General features: G+C 48.2%; 1 protein-coding gene across 1 annotated transcript in view; it reads right to left on the bottom strand.

Annotated features, from left to right (window-relative positions):
- LOC119961861 (interferon-inducible double-stranded RNA-dependent protein kinase activator A homolog A-like) overlaps positions 1-21,947 on the bottom strand; it is a 57,196-nt gene that overhangs the window by 23,937 nt on the left and 11,312 nt on the right. The window contains exons 3-5 of the mRNA XM_038789298.1: positions 16,280-16,382; positions 15,979-16,054; positions 8,775-8,892 (exon numbers count right to left, since the gene is read on the bottom strand). Of these exons, the coding sequence (XP_038645226.1) occupies positions 8,775-8,892; positions 15,979-16,054; positions 16,280-16,382 (297 nt within the window). The remainder of the gene's footprint in view (positions 1-8,774; positions 8,893-15,978; positions 16,055-16,279; positions 16,383-21,947) is intronic.

The following is a 21,947-nucleotide window of genomic DNA, read 5'->3' as shown; positions in this document are numbered from 1 at the left end:
ACGGTGACACATATCTGTCACCCCGTGGCGCACCTCGCCCCACGTGGAACGGGAGGACACGCGATCCTGGTTGCCATCAAGGTGACGGTGGCACTGAACGTTTATGCAACCGGCTCCTTCCAGTCTCCGAGCGGGGACCTCTCCGGGATCACCCAGGCATCGGTGCACAGGTGCATCCGAGATGTGACCGACGCCCTCTATTGCATCGCCACCCGCTACATCACCTTTCCCGAGGACCGAGCAAGTCAAGATTCACAAGCTCGTGGATTTGCCAACATGGCCGGGATACCGATGGTGCAGGGGGTCATTGTGTTCACGTCCCCATGCGCTCGTCTGCAGGCAACAGGGAGGTGTTCACAAACAGGAGGGGGACGTACTCCATGAATATCCAGGTGGTATGCGACCCCCCACATGAAGATCATGCACGTGTGCGCTAGGTTCCCTGGCAGTGTGCATGATGCGTACATTCTTGCGCAGTCGTTCATCCCTGCTCTGTTTGAGGGACGGCAACCCCGGCTGAGGGGCTGGTTGCTGGGCGACAGGGGTTATCCACTGAGGTCGTGGCTGATGACGTCCATACGGAGGCCTCAGACCAATGCGGAGACCCTTTACAATGAGGCCCATGCCGCAACCAGGGGTGTGGTGGAGCGCTGCTTTGGCCTCCTGAAAATAAGATTCAGGTGCCTGGACTGCTCCGGAGGGACCCTGCAATACCAGCCTGAGAGGGTCGCTCACATTGTCGTGGTCTGCTGTGCGCTGCACAACATAGCGATGCAGAGGGGAGATGCCCTCGTGGAGGAGGCGGAGGGAGAAGCCACTGGCAGTGGTGCCAACACGGAGGAGCAGGAGGAGGAGGAGGTTGGTGGAGTGTTGGGCGCAGCACGCAGACAGGACCCGGGTGCTAGTAATGCCCAGGAGGCGGCATGACGGCACCGGCGAGGACAGCCGGTGCCGTCCTCATTAATGATCTGACTCATGGCAATAGCTGAACCATCCATCTCGGTGGTCACCGAGTTCGTCAGGGACACTCCATCACGTGCCCGCGTGGGGTAGCTGTGGGAGGGGGTTGGGGGGGGAGGGACTGCACACCTGGCACCGAAGTTTCACTGCTCGTCAAACCCAGCAACACTCGGTCACTATCATGATCCCTGTGGCAACGGAAAAATCACACGGTCTTACAAGTTAGGTGAAACCGTGAGTTTAATGGTTAACATTATGTACAGCCCACGTCCATAGAGTGTACTCCAGAATCGATTTCTTCGTGTTGAGCAGGGGGCTGATCCCGAGGGTACGGGAAGCTGAGTACTCGGCCATTGCGATCTCTGATCATGCACCACATTGGGTGGATGTGGAAATGGGGGAGGCGCGGGACCAGCGCCCGCTGTGGCGGCTGGATGTGGGGCTGTTAGCGGACGACGAGGTGTGTAAAAGGGTCCGGAAGAGCATTGAGAGCTATCTGGACTTGAATGACACGGGTAAGGTGCAGGTGGGGATGGTCTGGGAGGCCCTGAAGGCAGTGATCAGGGGAGAGCTGATCTCCATAAGGGCACACAGAGAAAGAAAGGAGAGGCAGGAGAGGGAGAGGCTGGTGGGGGAGCTATTGGAAGTGGATAGGAGATATGCGGAGGCACCAGAGGAGGGGCTGCTGGGAGAACGGCGCAGCCTGCAGGCCAAGTTCGACCTGCTGACCACCAGGAAGGCAGAGACGCAGTGGAGAAGGGCACAGGGCGCGGTCTATGAGTATGGGGAAAAGGCGAGCAGGATGCTGGCACACCAGCTTCGCAAACGAGATGCGGCTAGGGAGATTGGGGGAGTGAAGGAGAGGGGCGGGAAGGTAGTGCAGAAGGGGCAAGAAGTGAACGGGGTCTTCAGGGATTTTTACAAGGAGTTGTATCGGTCTGAGCCGCCGACGAGGAGAGGGGGAATGGAGGACTTCCTAAACAAATTGAGGTTCCCAAGGGTCCAGGAGGGGCTGGTAGAAGGGCTGGGGGCGCCAATAGGGCTAGAGGAGCTAGTCAAGGGAATAGGTCAGATGCAAGCGGGGAAGGCGCCGGGGCCAGATGGGTTCCCGGTGGAATTCTATAAGAAAAATGTGGACTTGGTGGGACCGGTACTGGTACGAGCCTTTAATGAGGCGCGAGAGGGGGGGGTTCTGCCCCCGACAATGTCGCAGGCTCTGATCTCCCTGATATTGAAGCGGGATAAAGACCCCGTGCAGTGCGGGTCCTACAGGCCTATCTCGCTTCTGAACGTGGATGCCAAGTTGCTGGCAAAGATCCTGGCAGCTAGAATAGAGGATTGTGTGCCAGGGGTAATCCATGAGGACCAGACGGGGTTCGTGAAGGGGCGGCAGCTCAACACGAACGTGCGGAGATTGCTGAATGTAATTATGATGCCGGCAGTGGAGGGGGAGGCTGAGATAGTGGTAGCGCTGGACGCGGAGAAGGCATTCGATAGGGTGGAGTGGGAGTACCTGTGGGAGACGTTGGAACGGTTTGGGTTTGGGGAAGGGTTTATTAAGTGGGTGAAGTTGCTCTACTCGGCCCCGACGGCGAGTGTAGTGACAAACGGGAGGAGGTCGGAGTATTTCGGGCTCCACCGAGGGACCAGGCAGGGATGTCCCCTATCCCCCTTACTTTTCGCACTGGCGATTGAACCGTTGGCGATGGCACTGAGGGGTTCAGGGGGGTGGAGAGGACTGACATGGGGAGGGGAGGAACATCGGGTATCGCTGTATGCGGATGATCTACTGCTGTACGTGGCAGACCCAGAAGGGGGAATGCCGGAGATAATGGAACTATTAGCAGAGTTTGGGGACTTTTCGGGGTACAAACCAAATTTGGGCAAAAGCGAGGTTTTTGTGATACACCCGGGGGACCAGGGAGAGGGAATTGGGAGACTCCCCTTCAAGCGAGCAGGAAAGAGCTTTAGGTACTTAGGGGTGCAGGTGGCAAGGAACTGGGGGACCCTCCACAAGTTGAACTTTTCCAGGCTGGTGGAACAGATGGAGGAGGAATTTAAGAGGTGGGACATGGTACCGCTGTCGCTGGCGGGGAGGGTGCAGTCAATCAAAATGACGGTCCTCCCAAGGTTCTTGTTTTTATTTCAGTGCTTGCCCATCTTCCTCCCTAGGGCCTTCTTCAAAAAGGTAACGAGTAGCATCATGAGCTACGTGTGGGCGCACGGCACCCCAAGGGTGAGGAGGGTCTTTTTGGAGCGGAGTAGGGGCAGTGGAGGGCTGGCACTACCCAATCTCTCGGGGTATTACTGGGCGGCAAATGTGTCGATGGTGCGCAAGTGGATGATGGAAGGGGAGGGGGCAGCTTGGAAACGAATGGAGAGGGCGTCCTGTGGCAACACAAGCCTGGGGGCCCTAGTAACGGCACCATGGCCGCTCCCCCCCACGAGGTACACCACGAGCCCGGTGGTGGCGGCCACCCTCAAGATATGGGGGCAGTGGAGGCGACACAGGGGGGAAATGGGAGGTCTGTTGGCGGCGCCAATAAAAGGGAACCATAGATTCATCCCGGGGAACATCGACGGGGGATTTCAGAGCTGGTACAGGGTGGGCATACGGCAGCTGAAGGACCTGTTTATAGAGGGGAGGTTTGCGAGCCTGGGAGGGCTGGAGGAGAAGTTTGAGCTCCCCCCGGGAAACATGTTCAGATATTTACAAGTGAAGGCATTTGCTTGGCGGCAGGTGGAGGGGTTCCCCCTGCTCCCCAGTAAGGGGGCGAGTGATAGGGTGCTCTCGGGGGAGAGGGGAGGGGGGGGGGGGGGGGAGAGAGAGGGGAGGGGGGGGGGGAGAGGGGAGGGGGAGGGGAGGGGGAGGGGAGGGGGAGGGGAGGGGGAGGGGAGGGGGAGGGGAGGGGGGGCAGCAATGGTCGTGGGGGGACATGTACGACTGTAACGCGGGCAAGTCTGCTCGCTGCTCATGTCTGAAACTGTAGGCTGCCTTGTTTGTTAAGTTGGTGCTTGGGGGGGGGGGGGGGGGGGGGGGAGGAATGGTGCGCGCAAGAGGGCGGGCGAGGGAGGGATATTTGCCTAGAGGGATTGTGTTGTAAATAATTTAAAAATTAGTAGGGGTAAATGTCTGTATGGAAAAACTCTTTCAATAAAAATTATTTTAAAAAAAAAAACATTATGTACAGATGCCCTAGCCCCTACAACTAATCTGTGCCCTTCACCCATGCCAACTTACTATGTGTCCCTCTTCGTTGCCTTACGGGCCCTACCACTACGTCTAAGTGAATCCCCAGATGCTACAGCAGGAGTGGAGGCGGACTGCTGAGAATCACCCCCTGCGACATGTCTCCCCGTCGGCACTCATTTTCTGGGGCAGCCTGGCCTTGATGGGCCAGGCTGCTCCGCGGGCGTTTCAGATAACATGGTGCCACCCTGCTCTGCTGGCTGCCCACCCGATGCACCAGGGATGGGACGGGGGGAGGCCGAGTGTTCAGGGACGTCCCGTGATGGAGTTAATGGGACGGGCCCCAGAACCTCCTCCTCCCTCGGGGAGCCCGGTGGCCCCCGGGCCTCACTGCGGGACGGAGGTGCGAGCGGGGAGATGCCCCGTCGCCCCACCGACACCTGGCGCTGCCAGTCCTGGAGGCCTGCAACCGTATCGACCAGGGTCCGAAGGTTCGCAGAGACGGAGTCCAAGGAGTGAGATATTCCCGCCAGGGACTGTGCGACCTCAACCTGTGAGTGTGCGACGCCATCCAGCACGTGTGTCAGGCGGTTGATGCTCTCCGCGACTGACTGCTGGGACTGTGCCATGGCCTGCTGGGACTCGGCCAGGGCCCGTAGCGGGCTGGCAATGTCATGCTGGCTCTGGCGCATTGCAGCCTGTGAGAGGGCAACCCTGTCCAGGGCAGAGGATGACGCGTGCACATTAAGCCTAGCGCCCTGCAGAACCTGACCCATTGCCAAAACCGTTTCATCCATTGCCTCGACCGCGGACGCCACCCATGCGGTGTCGGCCTGGGTGGCTGCCATGAGCGGCACCACTCGCTGCTCCTGGATGCGGTTTGACTCCTCTAACTGCGTCTGGAGTCTGGAGCTGCTGGAAGACAACCCTCATCCCGTCATTGTGTCCCTGGGTTTCAAAATGCATCAGCTCTGCGGGTGGGTCGAGTAAATCCAGGAACCCAGTAAACGTCTGGGAGCCAGCTGAATGCTGGGCCTGCGCTGCCCTCCGACAGTCCAGTCCCTCGGCTGCTCCGACCTCCACCTGCTGTACCGGCTCAGCTGTGTGGTGCACACCAGACCGTGACCCAGGAGCCTCATCACTTAATTGGCCAACCGAGGTGAGTGTCTCTGGGATGGTGGATGGTGTGGGAGACAGCAGTGCCGCAAGCTCTAGGTCCTCGTCTGTTATTATTTCTGCAGTGTCGTCGTCCCAATCATATCCGGCAGCAGGACGCACGCGACCCATGTCTTCTTCTCCCTCATGTGGGTCTGCTGACTGTGTTGCTGTGTGTGCGCCTGCCCGGTCCCAGGTTGGGAGGATGGCACTCCTTGCTGACCTCCTGCCACCCTCTGGCGTGCAGCCCTGGGTGCGGTGGTGATGGCAGATGTCCGGCTGGGTGTGGCAGCAGATGGCCCTGTATGTTCGGCAGCACGCCCTAGGGAACAGAATAAAACGGGGTTATTTAGACACGCTCGGCCGAGCGTTGGATGGTCCAGTGGGCTGAGTGTGAGGGGAGAGAGGATGGGGTGTCCAGTGGGTTGAGTGTGAGGGGAGAGGGGATGGGGGGTCCAGTGGGCTGAGTGTGAGGGGAGAGAGGATGGGGGGGGGGGGTCCAGTGGGCTGAGTGTGAGGGGAGAGAGGATGGGGGTCCAGTCCAGTGGGTTGAGTGTGAGGGGAGAGGGGATAGGGGGGTCCAGTGGGCTGAGTGTGAGGGGAGAGAGGATGGGGGGGGGGGGGGGTCCAGTGGGCTGAGTGTGAGGGGAGAGAGGATGGGCTGGGGGGCAGGGTTGTCATGCAGGGTTGTCTCACTTGGTTCTGCACCGCCAACCTCGCATTGCGCGATGTCCTGGGTGCCAGATCCACCAGCAAGGTCCAGTGCCCTCTGCTCAAAAACGGTCAGGGGATGCATAATGGGAGAACCCCCTCCGGCCCTGTTGCGCTCCAATTTGTGGTGAGCAGTCTTGTCCTGTTGTGGGGGGCATAGATAGATCATGACAATTCGGCAGGTATCAGCAGGGCGTTCAGATATTGGCACAGGTTGTGGGGGGGGGGGGGGGGGGGGGGGGGGGGGGGAGTTGCAGCTAAACCATGGCATCTCTCCAGGAGGGTTGCAGCGCTCATGTGGGTCTGTGACAACTTGGTTAACCACCCTCCACTCACTCTCGCCCCCCCGCCCCCCTCATGCCCGGTGGGGAGTTGGGTGGGGGGTGATTGTTGTGACCCTCCGTGGCTCTGTCATCTTCTCTCCCTCTGTTGATTTCATCGCTCGTGCCTTTATACGACGCGGAGCGGCGTCATTGTGCCGTAATTCGGGCGTCGCTCACTTCTGGCGTCATCGCCCCCGTGGTTCCTGCGGCCCCGCTCCTAGCCCATTTCCGGGGCCTGACTCGCTCGTGAACGTGGGGAGCCGTCGTGAAACTCGGTCGAGTTCACGACGGCCTTCCCGATTTATTGTGGGAGCGGAGAATTCCGCCCGATATACAATGTAACTATATAAGCACTGGCATCGGGTGAAGCATACAGGGTGTAGTGTTAATGAGGTCAGTCAATAAGAGGGTCATTTAGGAGTCTGGTGACAGTGGGGAAGAAGCTGTTTTTGAGTCTGTTCGTGCGTGTTCTCAGACTTCTGTATCTCCTGCCTGATGGAAGAAGTTGGAAGAGTGAGTAAGGCCGGGTGGGAGGGATCTTTGATTATGCTGCCCGCTTTCCCCAGGCAGCGGGAGGTGTAGATGGAGTCAATGGATGGGAGGCAGGTTTGTGTGATGGACTGGGCGGTATTCACGACTCTCTGAAGTTTCTTGCGGTCAGCCCTTAAAGTCTTATCAGCCACCACTGTTGCCATTTCGACCTCCAAAGAGAAGAGATCTGGTCGCTCTGCTTCGACAGAGCAACCCGCACATCTTGTAGCCCTGCACTTGCTGCTTCACCACCTCATCCATCTTACCCAGAACCCCTCGAATCGAGGAAATCACCGCCTCGATCACCTTCTCATGGTCTCCCGAGACCTCTTAAGCCAGTTTCTGCAGTTCCACTGCTAACATTCCCGAAACAGGCAGATTTTTGGACTGGTTATCATTTCTACTGAGGAAATTTACTGGCAGTAAGAACGGTGATGTGAAACCAACATGCTGCCCGGCAGTGCTTTTCTTTGTGGTTACCTGCTTCCATTTCCACCCATCAAGTTTATGCAGTCAAAAGCATAGAGTAGCAAATGCAACCAAAAAATTGGTCAGAGGTAGATTTTAATTCAGGAGAGGGACGAGAAGGGATCTCAATTGATATTGGCTGTACACACCATTTCCTCATTCTGGCTCTGCGATCCTCCTCTTGGCTGGTTTGGGTATGGGGTTTTACTCTGTCTCTGAAATGCCCCCTTCCCCTAAATAGCTTTAAACTATTCTTGCTTTTCCACCTCCCTGACCTTGTGGCCACCTGCAACAAGATACTCACCTGAGTTGTGCAGGAGCTGGATTCATCCACACGGTACATGCAATCCAGAATGGAAGTTACCCATCAGCCTACACTCTATGCAGAAACCTCACTGCAAGATGGGAGTCAGTTTGTATGTTTGGCTTCAACCAGCAAGGGCACAGACAGAAATTCCATGTCACTTGATAGGATTAAAAAGACTGAAGAATTGTGCACTGGCAAAGAACTGCTCCTATGTTTGACATTTATAATCCAAAAGATGGGTTTACAGAGAAAACTCATATTGGAGGTTACTTAATAGAAATAACTAATGTCATGAATATATGACTGTCCTCTGAATTCTACTCTTCCTGTCGCTCTGCTCGAGATTGGCTCCTGGAATGAGAAACTTCCATTCTGAAACAGGAGTGGAGAAATTAGGACTGTAAAGAAGGCTGAGAAGGGATTTTGTAGTTATTCAAAATCACGGGGATCTGAAAGAATGAATATCAATAAACTGTTCCCAATGGTGAAAGGATCACGAATGAGGGCACAGATTTAAAGCAATTTGTAAAAGAAGCAATAGTGTTTTGAGGAAAAACTTGTCCACAGTGCAAGTGGCCAAGGTCTGCAATGCTCTGTCTGAGACTGTGGTGGAGACAGGTTCAATTGAGGCATTCAAAAGGGAATTGGACTGTTATTTTAAAAGGAAGAATGTGCAGGATTACAGGGAGAAGCTGAAAGAATGGAACTAGAGCAGTTGCTCATTTGGAGAGCTGGTGCAGACATGACAGGACAAATGGCCTTCTGCACGGCAAAATTCTGTGAATTTTATATGAAACAAACCTAATCATCAGCAAATAGTTTAATTTTGCACACTCAATCATGGCTCACATCCTGCAGAGTGTACCTATACATTGATTGCAGTAACTCAAGAAGGCTACTCACCAGCACCTTCTCAATGATGGACAATAAATGCTGGCCTTGCCACTGACACCCACATTCCATTCAACAACAACATAAACAGCAAGAAGGAATTTACAAAAACATTTAATTAACGTAGGAGTTAATGCAAATTAATTCACACCATTATTTCATAATCAAATGTTTTAAGAATACATACTAAAATACAAACTCTCAACTTGAACTTACATATAATATTCACGAATCATACCTGTTTCAACAATTTTTTCTACTGTGCAAGTTATTGTAAATTCTTTCTTGTGAGCCGGACCGGATTCTTCAGCAACGCTGTATTCTGGAAGTCTCCATCCTTTGTGCACAACCAATTCCTAGTAAACCATAGGTTAGTAGTCTGACTGTACAATTCTCAGAAACCCTGACCTAGTTGCTACTGTAATGAATTATTGAAGATAAGTCATTCAACGCTTCAAGTCTGTTTTGCCATGGCTGATCTACCTCAAGTCCACTTTCCCACACCAACCCCATATCTCGGTCTTCTAGAATCAAAAGACAAGTTAATTTTGGTCTTAATTATGGCCAATGACTGAACATCCACAGCCCTCTACGTAGGAGGCAGGGACGGAATGTTGTGAAGTCTGCTACCTCTGGAGGTAGTTCAGTGGCAGCACAGAGGTATGCAAGTGCCAAAGCAGGCTGCCTCTGTTCTCTGGGATTTCACACAAGTTATATTAAAGGTTATTAGGCCCTCTAGACGTCACCCTTCAATCCCCATATCTCCTCCATGTCCCAATAACCCCATGCTGCCTTCGTGCCCCCTCAATTCCCTATGGCCCTCCATACCATCTCCAAGTGAGCAAAGGGGCTGGTTTAGCTCACTGGGCTAAATCGCTGGCTTTTAAAGCAGACGAAGAAGGCCAGCAGCACGGTTCGATTCCCGTACCAGCCTCCCCGGACAGGCACCGGAATGTGGCAAATAGGGGCTTTTCACAGTAACTTAATTGAAGCCTACTCGTGACAATAAGCGAATTTCATTCAAGAGTCCTCTCAAACCACTCAGCAGTATAGAATATGGGCAGTCCTCAGGATATCTTTTAAATGGATATTTATTTTTTAAACTTCTAATTCAAACACACCATACGAAAAATAACTTCACGTAAAAAAATAATGTTAAAAATCTAACCCTCTCAAGTGATCAAGCTATTGTACAAACCAAAAACAGTGATTTCACAAAGTACATCATCCTTTAATAGCTTCTTAAAGCTGTCAATCAAAATATCCATACAGTCCGTGCTATGATAAATCGTTCTGAACTTTTAAAACTCAACAAAACTTCCAGAATGTGCTCAGCTATTAAAACAACTTCAACTCACGATGGTGCCTATTGAAATTGCAAACACAGATAGCTGCATTTGTTAAGCTACACAGATGGCCAGTTAATCAATTTGTAGTTTTTCATTTTCTAACTGATAACTGCTGAAGCTTTTTAAAAACTTTTAAATGGCTTTGGACATTTAAAATCACTTCCGATTATTATATTAGAGATTCCAAACAGAATTTTCTTCAATTTTTAATGCAGAGAAATTAAAATTTCAATTTTCAACTTTTCAAAGGAAGGAAAACATACATGTCAACAGTTGCACAATGCTCATCAATGTAGTAGTCAACTTACCACAGAGCCCCGTGATGAATCACTACAGTAAAAACACAATTTGGATAACACAGCATCTAACTATTGAAACTAAAAGAACAGATGGTTGTTTTTTTTTTAAATTTAAAGTCTGTTAATGAAGGAATTCCAGGAGCAGGTGACTTTATTTTTTGGTTCTCCAATTGGAACAGCGGTTGACAACTCCTGTGGTTCCACACATCTCCTAACAAAATTGGCCTGACTGCATGAAAATAGTAGGGCTATAAAATGCCCGCCCCTGCATTGAATTAGACAGGGGTGGAATTGCTGAGCAGGGAGTGGATACTATACCCAAATCCCACGATGGGAATGAGGGAAGGAATCCCAGAAAAGGTCCCACCTGCCATTTATAAATCCTACACCTCCGGTCTGCCATAGGCGTGTAAAATTAATGCGCGCAGGATTGTGGGTAGTGTCTTGAGATGGATCGGAAGCTGGTTAGCAGACAGGAAGTAAAAAGTTGGAATAAATGGGTCTTATTCCGATTGGCAGGCAGTGAGTAGTGGGGTACAACAGGGATCTGTGCTATTCACATTATATATTAATGATTTGGATGAGTGAACTAAATGTATAAGTCTCCAAATTTGCAGATGATACAAACTTGAGTGGGAGGGTGAGCTGTGAGGAGGATGCAGAGATGCTTCAGCAGGATTTAGACAGGCTGAGTGAGTGGGCATATGCATGGCAGATGAAATATTGTGTGGATAAACACGAGGTTATCCACTTCGGTAGCAAAAATAGGAAGGCATATTATTAGTGGATACTCAGGGTGGAATTCTCTGCTGGTGGCCAAAATCGTGGAGGCCGTCGCGAACTCAGCCGAGGTTCACGACGGCCTCGGGGCCCGCTCCCCGCACCTAATTCACCCCCACCTAGGGGGCTAGGAGCAGGCCCCCGTCGTTCCCGGCCGCGACCTCGGCCGCTGGAAATGACGCCCGAACGGTGCTTCGCAGATATCATCCGCGCATGTGCAGGAAACCGCGCATACGTGGATGACATCAGCGCGCAGACGACGCGAACCCGCGGTGCCGTCTTTCTCCACCGCCGCCCAGCAAGACGTGGCGGCTTGATCTTGCCCGGCGGCGGAGGGGAAAGAGTGCGTCCGTTTTGGACGCAGGCCCGATGATCGGTGGGCACCGATCACGGGCCTGTCCCCTCCCGAGCACAGTCGTGGTGCTCCCGTGCCAATCGGGCCCCTAGATGCCCCAAATGGGGGGGGGGGGGCGCAAAAAATGTCAGGAGGCCCTCCCACGATTCTCCCACGCCACGTGGGGAGCGGAGAATTCTGCCATCAGCATAAGATGAGAGACTAAGTTGGTTAAGGTAAGAGTGCGAGGGAATCTCAGAGAAATTTATAAAAGTCTAACAGGATTAGACAGGGTAGATTCAGAAATAATGTTCCCGATGGTGGGGGAGTCCACAATTAGAGGTCATAGTTTGAGGATAAGGAGGAAGTATTTTGGGACTGAGACAAGGAGAAATTTCTTCACCCAGAGTGGTAGTGGATCTGTGGAATTTACTATCACAAGAAGTAGTTGAGGCGAAAACATGTGCAATTTCAAGAAGGAGTCAGATATAGCTCTTGGGACTAAAGGGTTCAAGGGATATGAAGGGAGGGGGTTGGGGAAGACTGGATCAGGGTATTGAATTTGATGATCAGCCATGATCATAATGAATGGCAGAGCAGGCCCAAATGGTCTCCTCCTGCTTCTATTTTCAATGTATGTCTCTCTGTATGAATATCCCAGTCTTGAATACCAATTACTTTCCTAACTGCGTGCTGTTACCTGCATGTTAACTTTTAGTGGTTCTTATGCATGGACACCCAAGTGCCTCTGAATGCCAACATTTCACAGTCTCCCACCATTTTAAAAAAAAACATTCTTGTTTATTTTCCTTCCAATGCAAATAACTTCACCCTTTCCCATATTATACCCCATCTGCCATGTTCTTGCTCACTGACTCAACTTGTTCACATCCCTTTGCAGTCTTTTTATTTCCTCCCAAATTATTTTCCCACCAAACTTGGTTCTCTCAGCAAATTTGGATATTCTACCCTCAGTCCCCTAATTTAAGTCATCAAAATACTTTGTAAATAGCTGATAGGGGCAGCACAGTAACATAGTGGTTAGCACAGTTTCTTCACAGCTCCAGGGTCCCAGGTTCGATTCCCGGATTGGGTCACTGTCTGTGCGGAGTCTGCACGTTCTTACCGTGTCTGTGTAGGTTTCCTGCGGGTGCTCCGGTTTTCTCCCACAGTCCAAAGATGTGCAGGTTAGGTGGATTGGCTATGCTAAATGCCCTTTGCGTCCAAAAGGGTTGGGTGGGGTTACTGGGTTACAGGGATAGGTTGGAAGTGTGGCTGAAGTGGGGTGTTCTTTCCAAGGGCTGGTGCTGACTTGATGGGCCGAATGGCCTCCTTCTGCACTGTAAATTCTATGATCTTTGTGGTGCCCCTGTCTCTCCCCCCATGCTAATTACAGCCTGAGAACTAGAAAATGACTTTTTACTGACTTGCTTCTGTTTTCTGTCCATTAATCAGTCATCAGTTGATGATAATACACTCCCCCAATCTTATGAGCCTTAATTTTGTCCAATAAAGTCTTGTGTGATATGCTGTTGAATGTTTTTTAAAAATCCAAATACACTACATCCACTGGTTTCCCCTTATCTACGCTGCTAGTTACAGCCTCAAAAAAAATGCAGATTAATCAAACGATTTCCATTTCATTGGAATCTGTCTAATTTTATTATCATTCTCTACTGCTCGATTACTATGTGCTTAATAATATATTCTTTCACTGCTATTGATCTCGGACTAATTGGTCAATTGTTCAGTTTCCCTCTTCCTCCCTCCTCGAATAACGGATTTATACTTGTCACTCCCAAATCATGGGGAGTGTTGCAGGGAATAATGAAAGAAAAAAAAAATCAATATATCTACTATACCTAGAGTGACTCTTTTAAATCCCTGGCTGACAGGTCCAGATTTTAGGTTCCAATAATTTCTCCAGCGCTATGTTTTTTCCTAATACCATGACGTTCCTCATTTCCACTCGGCCTCTGGTTTTTCCACTATTGCTGAAATTTATTTTTTTTGTGTCTTTTGCTAGGAAATCAGATGGAAAAGTATTTTAATGTCTCTACCAGTTCCTTATTCTCCATTATTATTTTTTGTATCTTTGCCTTTAAGTGACTTGCATTTACTTCGTAATAAGAATTTTCACAATCTGTTTTTATGGACTGAACTTGTAATGACAAGGCAGATCCTCAGGCAGGCAAATCAACAATTTGCCACCATCAGTCAGAATGCAAGTTTGCCACCATGATCATGTCTCCAGACAATTTTCACTGAGGCTGGATCAATGGAGATGTGTCGAAAGTAAGTGGCTGATGGATTTTTGGAATGGGGTGGGTAGCAGGGGCTGGGGACAGGGCTAGGTCCCACCTGGGAGGTAGGGCCGGGGTCATCTTGGGTGCGCGGCGGACCCAAGATGTTGGTGGGGGGCAGGAATGCCCTGTGGGTAGGTTATGGCCTATAGAGAAGGCATGGGGGTGAGACACCCCAGTCCGAATGGTGATGTGGAATATACGGGGATTGTGTGGTCCAGTGAAGAGGGTAAGAATCTTTTTGTGTTTGAAGAGCTTAAGTGGTGATGTGGTGCAGCTGCAGGAGACCATCTGAGGGTGAAGGACCAGGTATGGCTTCGGAAGGGTTGGGCGAGTCAGGTGTTCCGCTGCAGCTTTGATAGCAGGGCACAGGGCTAGCAATACTAGTGAGTAAGAGGGTTAGATTCCAGATGGAACAGGTGATGGCTGATCACAGGGGCAGATACTTTATAGTTAAGGGCACTTTGGAGGGGAGGTCAGTGGTCTTGGTTAGCCTGTATGCCCCAAACTGGGATGATGTGGGATTCACGAAGAGGATGTTGGTAGCCATTCCGGGCTTGGGCATGATCAATTGGTTTTGGGTGGGGACCTAAATACGGTGTTGAACCCAAGATTGGATCGGTCGAAGGCGTGCTCATTGATTCCTTCCGCAGGGGGAGGGGGGTGAAAGCGGACTTATGGTGGTTGCAGCACCTGGGGAGTAAGGAGTGCTCTTTTTTCTCTCTCCAGCGCATAATGTATTTTCGAGGATCGATTTCTTTATCGTGCCGGGTGAGAGGAAAGCTGAACATTTGGCTATTGTCGTTTCAGATCATGCACCACTATGTGGTTTTGGAGAGGGGGCCGGCAGAGGCCAACATAGCGGATGGACATGGGGTTATTGGCGGAGTTGGGTTTCTATGGGAGGACGGCAGCAGTCATAGACAATTATGTTAGGTTCAATAACAGGGAGATCTCACCATCGATGGGGAGGCGTTGAAAGCGGAGGTGCAGGGTGTAAGGCACAGGTTGACAGGGAGACCAGGGAGGAATGCCAGTTGTTGGTGGGCAAAAGTTTGTAAGTAGACAGGAAGTACGCAGAGGATCCCACGCCCGAGTTGTTGGGTAGTAGGAAGGAGTTGCAGAAGAGGTTTGATCTTTTGTTCTTGGGGAAAGCAGTACGCCAGATGAGGTGGACAAAGGAGCAGTGTACGCATATGGGGAGAAGGCCAGTCGTTTGTTGGCGGGCCAGCTCAGACATCAGGCAGCCTCCCAGGAAATTGTTCAGGTTCAGGATGGAGCATAGAGGTTGCTGTCTGCGCCAGAGCAGGTGAAAAGGGTATTTTACAGACCGCTATAAGAAACTGCATAGTTAGAGAACCTGGGGAATCAGTTTGATATGTTACATTTTTGGAGGGATTGGAGTATCCTATGCCCGGGGGGGTGAAAAGAGATGGGGAGGGAGAGGGGAGGGCCGGATTGGAGAAGCCAGCGGGAGGTGTGGACGGCGAATGGGAAAATGCAGATGGGGAATGCGCTGGAAAAGGATGGGTACCCGCTGGAATTCTGTAAGACGTTTGTAGACAAGTTGGCATTGTTGCTGGTGGGGATGTTCGAGGGTGCTGTGGTGAGGAGTCTGCTTCCAGTGACAATGGACAGGCGTCTATTTCGCTTCTCTTAAACAAAGGTAAGGAGCCAGTGGGGTGTGAGTCATATTGGCCGATATGCTTGTTAAATATGGACACCAAGGTACTGCCGCTTAGGCTGGAGGAGTGCCTCCTGCAGGTGGTTGGGCAGTTGCTTTTTGGGGTTTTTTTTTTGGGGGGGGGGGGGGGAGTTGCCTAAGTTTCTGTATAAAATGTTGAAAATGTAATTATAATACTTTTCTTTCTATAAAAAAGGTACACCCCACACTATTAGTGCAAATTTGGCATGAGCAGTCAATATGAAAATTAATCTCACTTCCCGTTAAATGCACCTAGCACTGTTGCTTCACAGCACCAGGGTCCCAGGTTCGATTCACGGCTTGGGTCACTGTCTGTACAGAGTCTGTACGTTCTCCCTGTGTCTGCCTGGGTTTCCTCCCACATGTCCCAAAAGACGTGCTGTTAGGTGAATTGGACATTCTGAATTCTCCCTCAGTGTACCCGAACAGGCGCACGAATGTGGCGACTATGGGCTTTTCACAGTAACTTCATTCCAGTGTTAATGTAAGTCTACTTGTGACAATAAATATTATTATTATTATAATTTCCTGATTTACACCTTGCCTGACACTACAACTGCTGTAACAATTCCTAATGAATTACACCAAAAAATACCAATGTAGTCACAGAGCAAACAGATTACAATTAAAACCACAAATTATATGAAAGAAAGAGGACTATCCTCATCTCACCTGAAGTGTACCAATAGGATTGGGAGGATTGTGTGGCTGCTTTGAGGTAATGGGTTCAGAATTTGGCAAAGCATAGCTGAAAAGAGAGTAACTGATATATGTATTTCATAAAACATCCAGTCCAGGAATAAAGCATTACGGTACTTTATTTCTTTTAAAAACATTTTGATCTCTTGTACTGTTAAAAGCAAAACCATTCAAAAAATAGAAATGTGCTCTGCATTTGGTCAGGTGCTAACTACATTGTAAGAATGTGTAAATTAAATATCAAACAGTTTTTGAGATCTAGCAGTCTGCTCACCTTATGGCATCACATACAAAATCCTGCAGAGTTCCTCCATTCAGAACATTAAGAACAGCTGCTGCTGCTTTGTGTTTTGCAGCCTTCTTGCTTTGACCCTGGCCTATAACCAAGGAAATACTAATTATCTATTTGGGACAGAAAAATTTGACTATAGTGTTTTTTAAATCAAATTATTAGGATGTTGATATTATACTAAAAACATATACCAATGATACACTAGATAGAACAGCAATGGTTACATTCATCTATTGTGGATGCATAAAATGTAGACAAAGCCCAAAATTTGATTAAAAGGTGGCCAAAGCATGAACATATCTGTATTTATACTTTGTATCAATATTACACGCATGCAATTAATTATACTATAGTTGATTGTGAGACGATTTACATGTTCATCCTGTTATTCTTTCACTTCCAATGAATTCTAAATGCCTGGATTTGGAGCGAGAGTAACGTGGGTTCTAATATTAAAAGTCACAGGGTGGGATTTTCTGGCCCCATTTGCCGCTGGATTGTCCGGTCCCACCAGCTGGACTTCTGGACCTCACGTGGTGGGTCCCGTCATGACGGGGTCAGAAAATCCCAGCCATTCTTTAGTTTGTCCATGATTTTGTAATACAATTAGACTAGTCATCTGTACTATTTGCAAGTGATGGAACGGTGAAATCAATGTTTGGTTACATTCCTGCAGCTTACATCAGACAGCTAGAACGGCTAATTAGTACTAAAATACTGTGCAAATAATATCAGTGCCGCCTTATTTTTGGTTGAAACAATGCAACAAAAGAACTGATATCAAGTTACCAAAACTTGGGGGGAACAAAATTATAAAACAATTAGCCCAATGACGAAAAGCAAGCTTGATCTCCCTTCATTATGCAAAGGGAAACTAATGAACACATGCTGACCCACACATGGTAAGGAGAAAGTAAAGCCAATATTGTGCTGTACGCAATTTAAACGCAAACTCAAAACCAGAAGCACAGAGTCCAGATTTTGCACTGAGGCTTAAGCACTGTTTTGGTTCCAATTTCTCCTTCCTCTGCCCCCACCACCAAAAGAAAAGTATCAGAAATGGGTGCACCACTTTGGTCTTTTAACCTTAAACATAGGAAAATACAAATCGTAGGCCATTCAGGCTTTCAAACCTATTCCACCATTCAATGAAGTCATGTCTGATCTGATTTAGCTCTACTACCTGTCCTTATCCAATATCTTTTCATACCTTTGGTTAACAAAAATCTATCAATTTAGGTATAAAATTAATAATTGATCGATCATCAGCTGCTGTTTACAGAAGAACATTTCAAACTTCTATCACCCTTTGTGCATACAGGTTTCCTAATTTTACAGAACATCTAATTTCCTAATTTCAATCCTAAAAGGTCTAGCTCTGAATCTTAGGCGCCCCAAAAAGTTTTAATCTTCTCTATCCATTTCCCTTAACAATTTGAAAACTTCAATCAATTCACCCATAACGTTCTAAATTGCAGTTGACTTCAAATGGCCTCAGGGCAGAGTGATAGATTATAAATGCTATTACACAAGCATTTCCAACATCCTGAGAACAAATAATAACCAAAGGCTATGTACAAATTATAGGAAAACGTGCTTAGCGAAAACAAATGTAGGAAAATGTTTTTCATGTAAGTGAACAGCAAAAGAAAAATATTGAGAATTCTGGATGCAAGTTGTAGCCACTGTAGCCACCTAAAATGGACACTGAACTAAACAAAATGGAGAATCGCTAAGACTGCAGGGAAAAACAGTTTAGCCAAGGCAGCAGCCTGCAAACACTCATTAGCATTTTGCAAGCAGCAAAACTAGTTTCTGGCCAGGTGGAAGATCTCAAACCAAAGGTGATAATGGCAGAACGCTTTACATACTAATGAGGCAGTCCAGATCTAGGCACACACAATGGCAACATTTGGGTTTGAATAAGATACTTTGAGTGGGTGTCCAGACAGAGCGGCACCAGAAGTATCCACTATAGAAACCACCCCCGCCATCAAGAGAGACCCTCACATTGGAGGAATTCAAAAGATATCGATTGGGAGCGATCCAATCGATACCTGAAGGTAAAGCCCGCCCAGGAAAAGGCAAGGACATTGGGGACCCCTATAAAAGATAGACCCCCACCCATGGTCCTGTCTGTTGTTTCGTGCTCCGGCTTTGACCAAGAACTTCGAATTGTATCCTGACTCCAGCCGTTGAGCACCAGCCGCCGAACCGTAAGTGCCAATACGACGCTCGCTACGCGAACCAGGCCCACTAGACCCCCAGCGACCAGCACGCTCTCTGAAGGTTGCAGACCAAGACCGGAACGAAGGCCTCGCTCCCTGACCTTGCCTGTTCCTGTTTAGTTAAGTATTCTGATTGCTTAGTTTAGTCATAGCTTAGTTCCTTAGCGTGTGCATGCGTATTTATTATAATTGTATAATAAATATTGATCGTTTGGAACTTACTAATCGGTGTATCGTTTTATTACTTTGAACCTGACCTTGGAATATTTGAGGTGTCTATACGGCATCTGGCGACTCCTGAGCTGAAAATACATACACAGAGCCTAGTAGTGTTAAGCACACGGCCTTTAAACGGAGGCGTGTTAATACACTCCAATAAACGTGTTTTACACCCATAGCAAAACGTGCAACAAAGTGCACTGTAATGGTATTGACAATCAGCACAATTCATTCAAATTCCCATTTTCCACATTTTTTTTTGGAACCAAGATTTGATGTCCAGTATATTTTTCCAGACCCAAATGGTGTTAGGTGGAACACTCCACCGCTGCGCGTCTCCCCACGATGGATGCAACCCTTTCAAGAACTCTTGAGCTTCAATGTTTCGAGCAGCGTACTCTGCCTGTCATCTGGAGGAATGACTGGAACATGTGAAAAAGATAGTTGTATCTAAGCGCAATCGCATGGTCTGCTGCAAATTCCTGGTTTATTTAGGATTATTTGTTGTCGTTGTGGGTAAGAGGATGGAGTAGAGCTTCTTTGATGACTTGTGTCAGATTTCGATGTCCACTGACTTGAGTCTATGTTTTAGGGTAGAATTTTCCCGAATATCAGCAACGGCCTGTAGTCGGCAGGAAAGCAGTGTTGTCCTCTTCAAATTTTACGATCCTACCTACCCTTGTGTCATCAACAAATTTACCAACCATATCTTTGGTCTCTTCATCCAAGTAATTTATATAAATTGTAAAATGCGGAGCCCCAGCACTGATCCCTGTGGCACACCACACATTATATCTTGCCAATCAGATGCCAATAATGCCTTTCCTATGTCTCCTGTTAACTAGCCAATCTTCTATCCATGCCAATATGTTATCCCCTACACCGAGCTTATATTTTTCGCAATAACATTTGATGTAGAAAATGCCTTCTGGAAATCTAAATACAGTTCATCCCCAGGTTCCCCTTTATCTACAGCATATGTTAACTCTTCAAAGAACTACTATAAATTTGTTAAACATGATTTTGTTTTGAAACTATCTGATTACCCTGAAAATTTCCACGTGCCCCGTTACAATGTATTTTTTTTTTAATTCATTCATCGGATGTGGGCATCACTGGCTAGGCTCACATTAATTGCCCATCCCTTCATGAACCACTGCAGGCCATGTGGTGTAGGTACACTCACAATGCTGTTGGGGAGCAAGTTCCAGAATTTACATCCAACAAAGGTGAAGGAACAGCGATATATTTCCAATTCAGAATGGCGAGTGGCTTGGAGGGGAATTTCCAGGTCGCAGTGTTCCCATGTATCTGCTGCTCGTCTTTCTAATAAATAATAATAGCTTATTGTCACAAGTAGGCTTCAATGAAGTTACTGTGAAAAGCCCCTAGTCACCACATTCCGGCACCTGTTCGAGGAGGCCGGTACAGGAATTGAACCCGCGCTGCTGGCATTGGTATACATTACAAGCCAGCTGTTTAGCCCACTGTGCTAAACCAGCCCTATAGATGGTACCAGTTGTCGATTCAGAAAGTGCTGCAAAAGGAACCTTGGTAAGTTGCTGCAGTGTATCTTTTAGATGGTACATACTGCTGTTAATATGTTCAGTGGTGGAGGAAGTGAATGTTTGTGGATTGGTGCCAATCAAGCAGGATGCTTTGTCCTGGATGGTTTTAAGCTTCTCGACTGTTGTTGGAACTGTACTCATTCAGCCAAGTGGAGAGTATTCCATCACACAACAGTTTGCGCACTCTAGCCACTCTCTTCTGTGCATAAATCATTGAAGGTGGTAGGGCAGGTTGAGAGAGCAGATAATAAAGCATACGGCATTCTGGGCTTTATCGATAGGGGTACAAAGTACGAAAGCAAGGAAGTTATGTTAAACCTGTATAAAATGCTAGTTCAGCCTCAACTGGAGTATTGCATTTTATTCAGGGCACCATTCCTGAGGAAGGATATTATGCTTGGAGAAGAGAAGTTAAGGTGAGATTTGATGGAGATGTTGAAAATCACGAGGAACTGAACAGAGTAGATGGGGAAATTATTCTCATTGGTGGAAGGATTGAGAATCAGAGGGCAGAGATTTATGGGAATTGGCAAAAGAAGCAATGGAGACGAGAAGAAAAATACTTTCATGCAGTGATAGGTTGGGATCTGGAATCCATTTCCTGAGAGGAGAGTGAGAGGCAGGTTCAATCAAGGCATTTGAGTGGAAATTGGATTAGCTGAAAAGGAAGAATATGCAGGCTGCAGGGCGAAGGTGGTAGGGTGGTTCGAGGTGAATTGCACCTTCAGGGAACCAGCAGATATGATGGGCCGAATGGCCATCTTGTGTACTGTAACCATTCTATAACACCATAAGCCTACTCAATACCTGAATTACAGATCTTTACTGAACAACTAATCTTTCCATCATCCCTTTCCCCTTAACTTGCTTCCAACACCCACATTTGAAGAGTCTACTTCAGTGACAAGAAACATATACAATAAAAACTTTACATTAGGTTTACCGAACCCCAGTAAAGAGATTCCTCATTTCAGTCTTAAATGGAAGACCACTTAGTTTTAAACTGTGCCCTCTAGTTCTGCATTCCCCCATGAGAAGAAACATCCTCAAAGCACCTACGCTATCATTGCCCTTCAGAATCTTATGTTTCTTATATGATCTCTGAAGCTGGGCATGTGTTTTGCATCCAAGATCTTCCAGACCTGTAAAAAAAGACCACATGAAAGTGGCACGGGATAATCAGGAAGGCAGAGGAAAATTATTTTCCAGCAAAAAAAAAGATCAGTATTTCATGACCTGCTTCTCACTTCCATTGGGATGTGAAAAATCTGCACCCCCATCCTCGGAAAGTGGCATTTTGGCTTATCATGTTGACATATGACAAAAGTGTCGGTCACATATTGAAGTCAGAGCTTAGGTTGAAATCTAGCTGATTGAAATACTGCTCGTTTCAACAAGATGTTGGCACTGTCTACTGACAATGGAGATCCCATAGCAGCACCATTTGTTTGTTCGAATTTGAACTTCACCTTTAGAATGATGTTGACTTTAGGCATATCAATAGAAGATTGTGAATTTAGTCCAATGACATCACAGTTCTATTGAATAAAGAGATATCAACTTCCAAACATTGTCTGATAAGACAAGCATCTTGGAACAGGGACAGTGGTGAAGAATGACACAATGTTGAAACTT

Source organism: Scyliorhinus canicula, chromosome 2 (genome assembly GCF_902713615.1).
Source record: "Scyliorhinus canicula chromosome 2, sScyCan1.1, whole genome shotgun sequence".
Classification (NCBI taxonomy): domain Eukaryota; kingdom Metazoa; phylum Chordata; class Chondrichthyes; order Carcharhiniformes; family Scyliorhinidae; genus Scyliorhinus; species Scyliorhinus canicula.
Note: the sequence above shows the minus strand (reverse complement) of the source record. Positions and strands in the feature narration are given on the sequence as shown.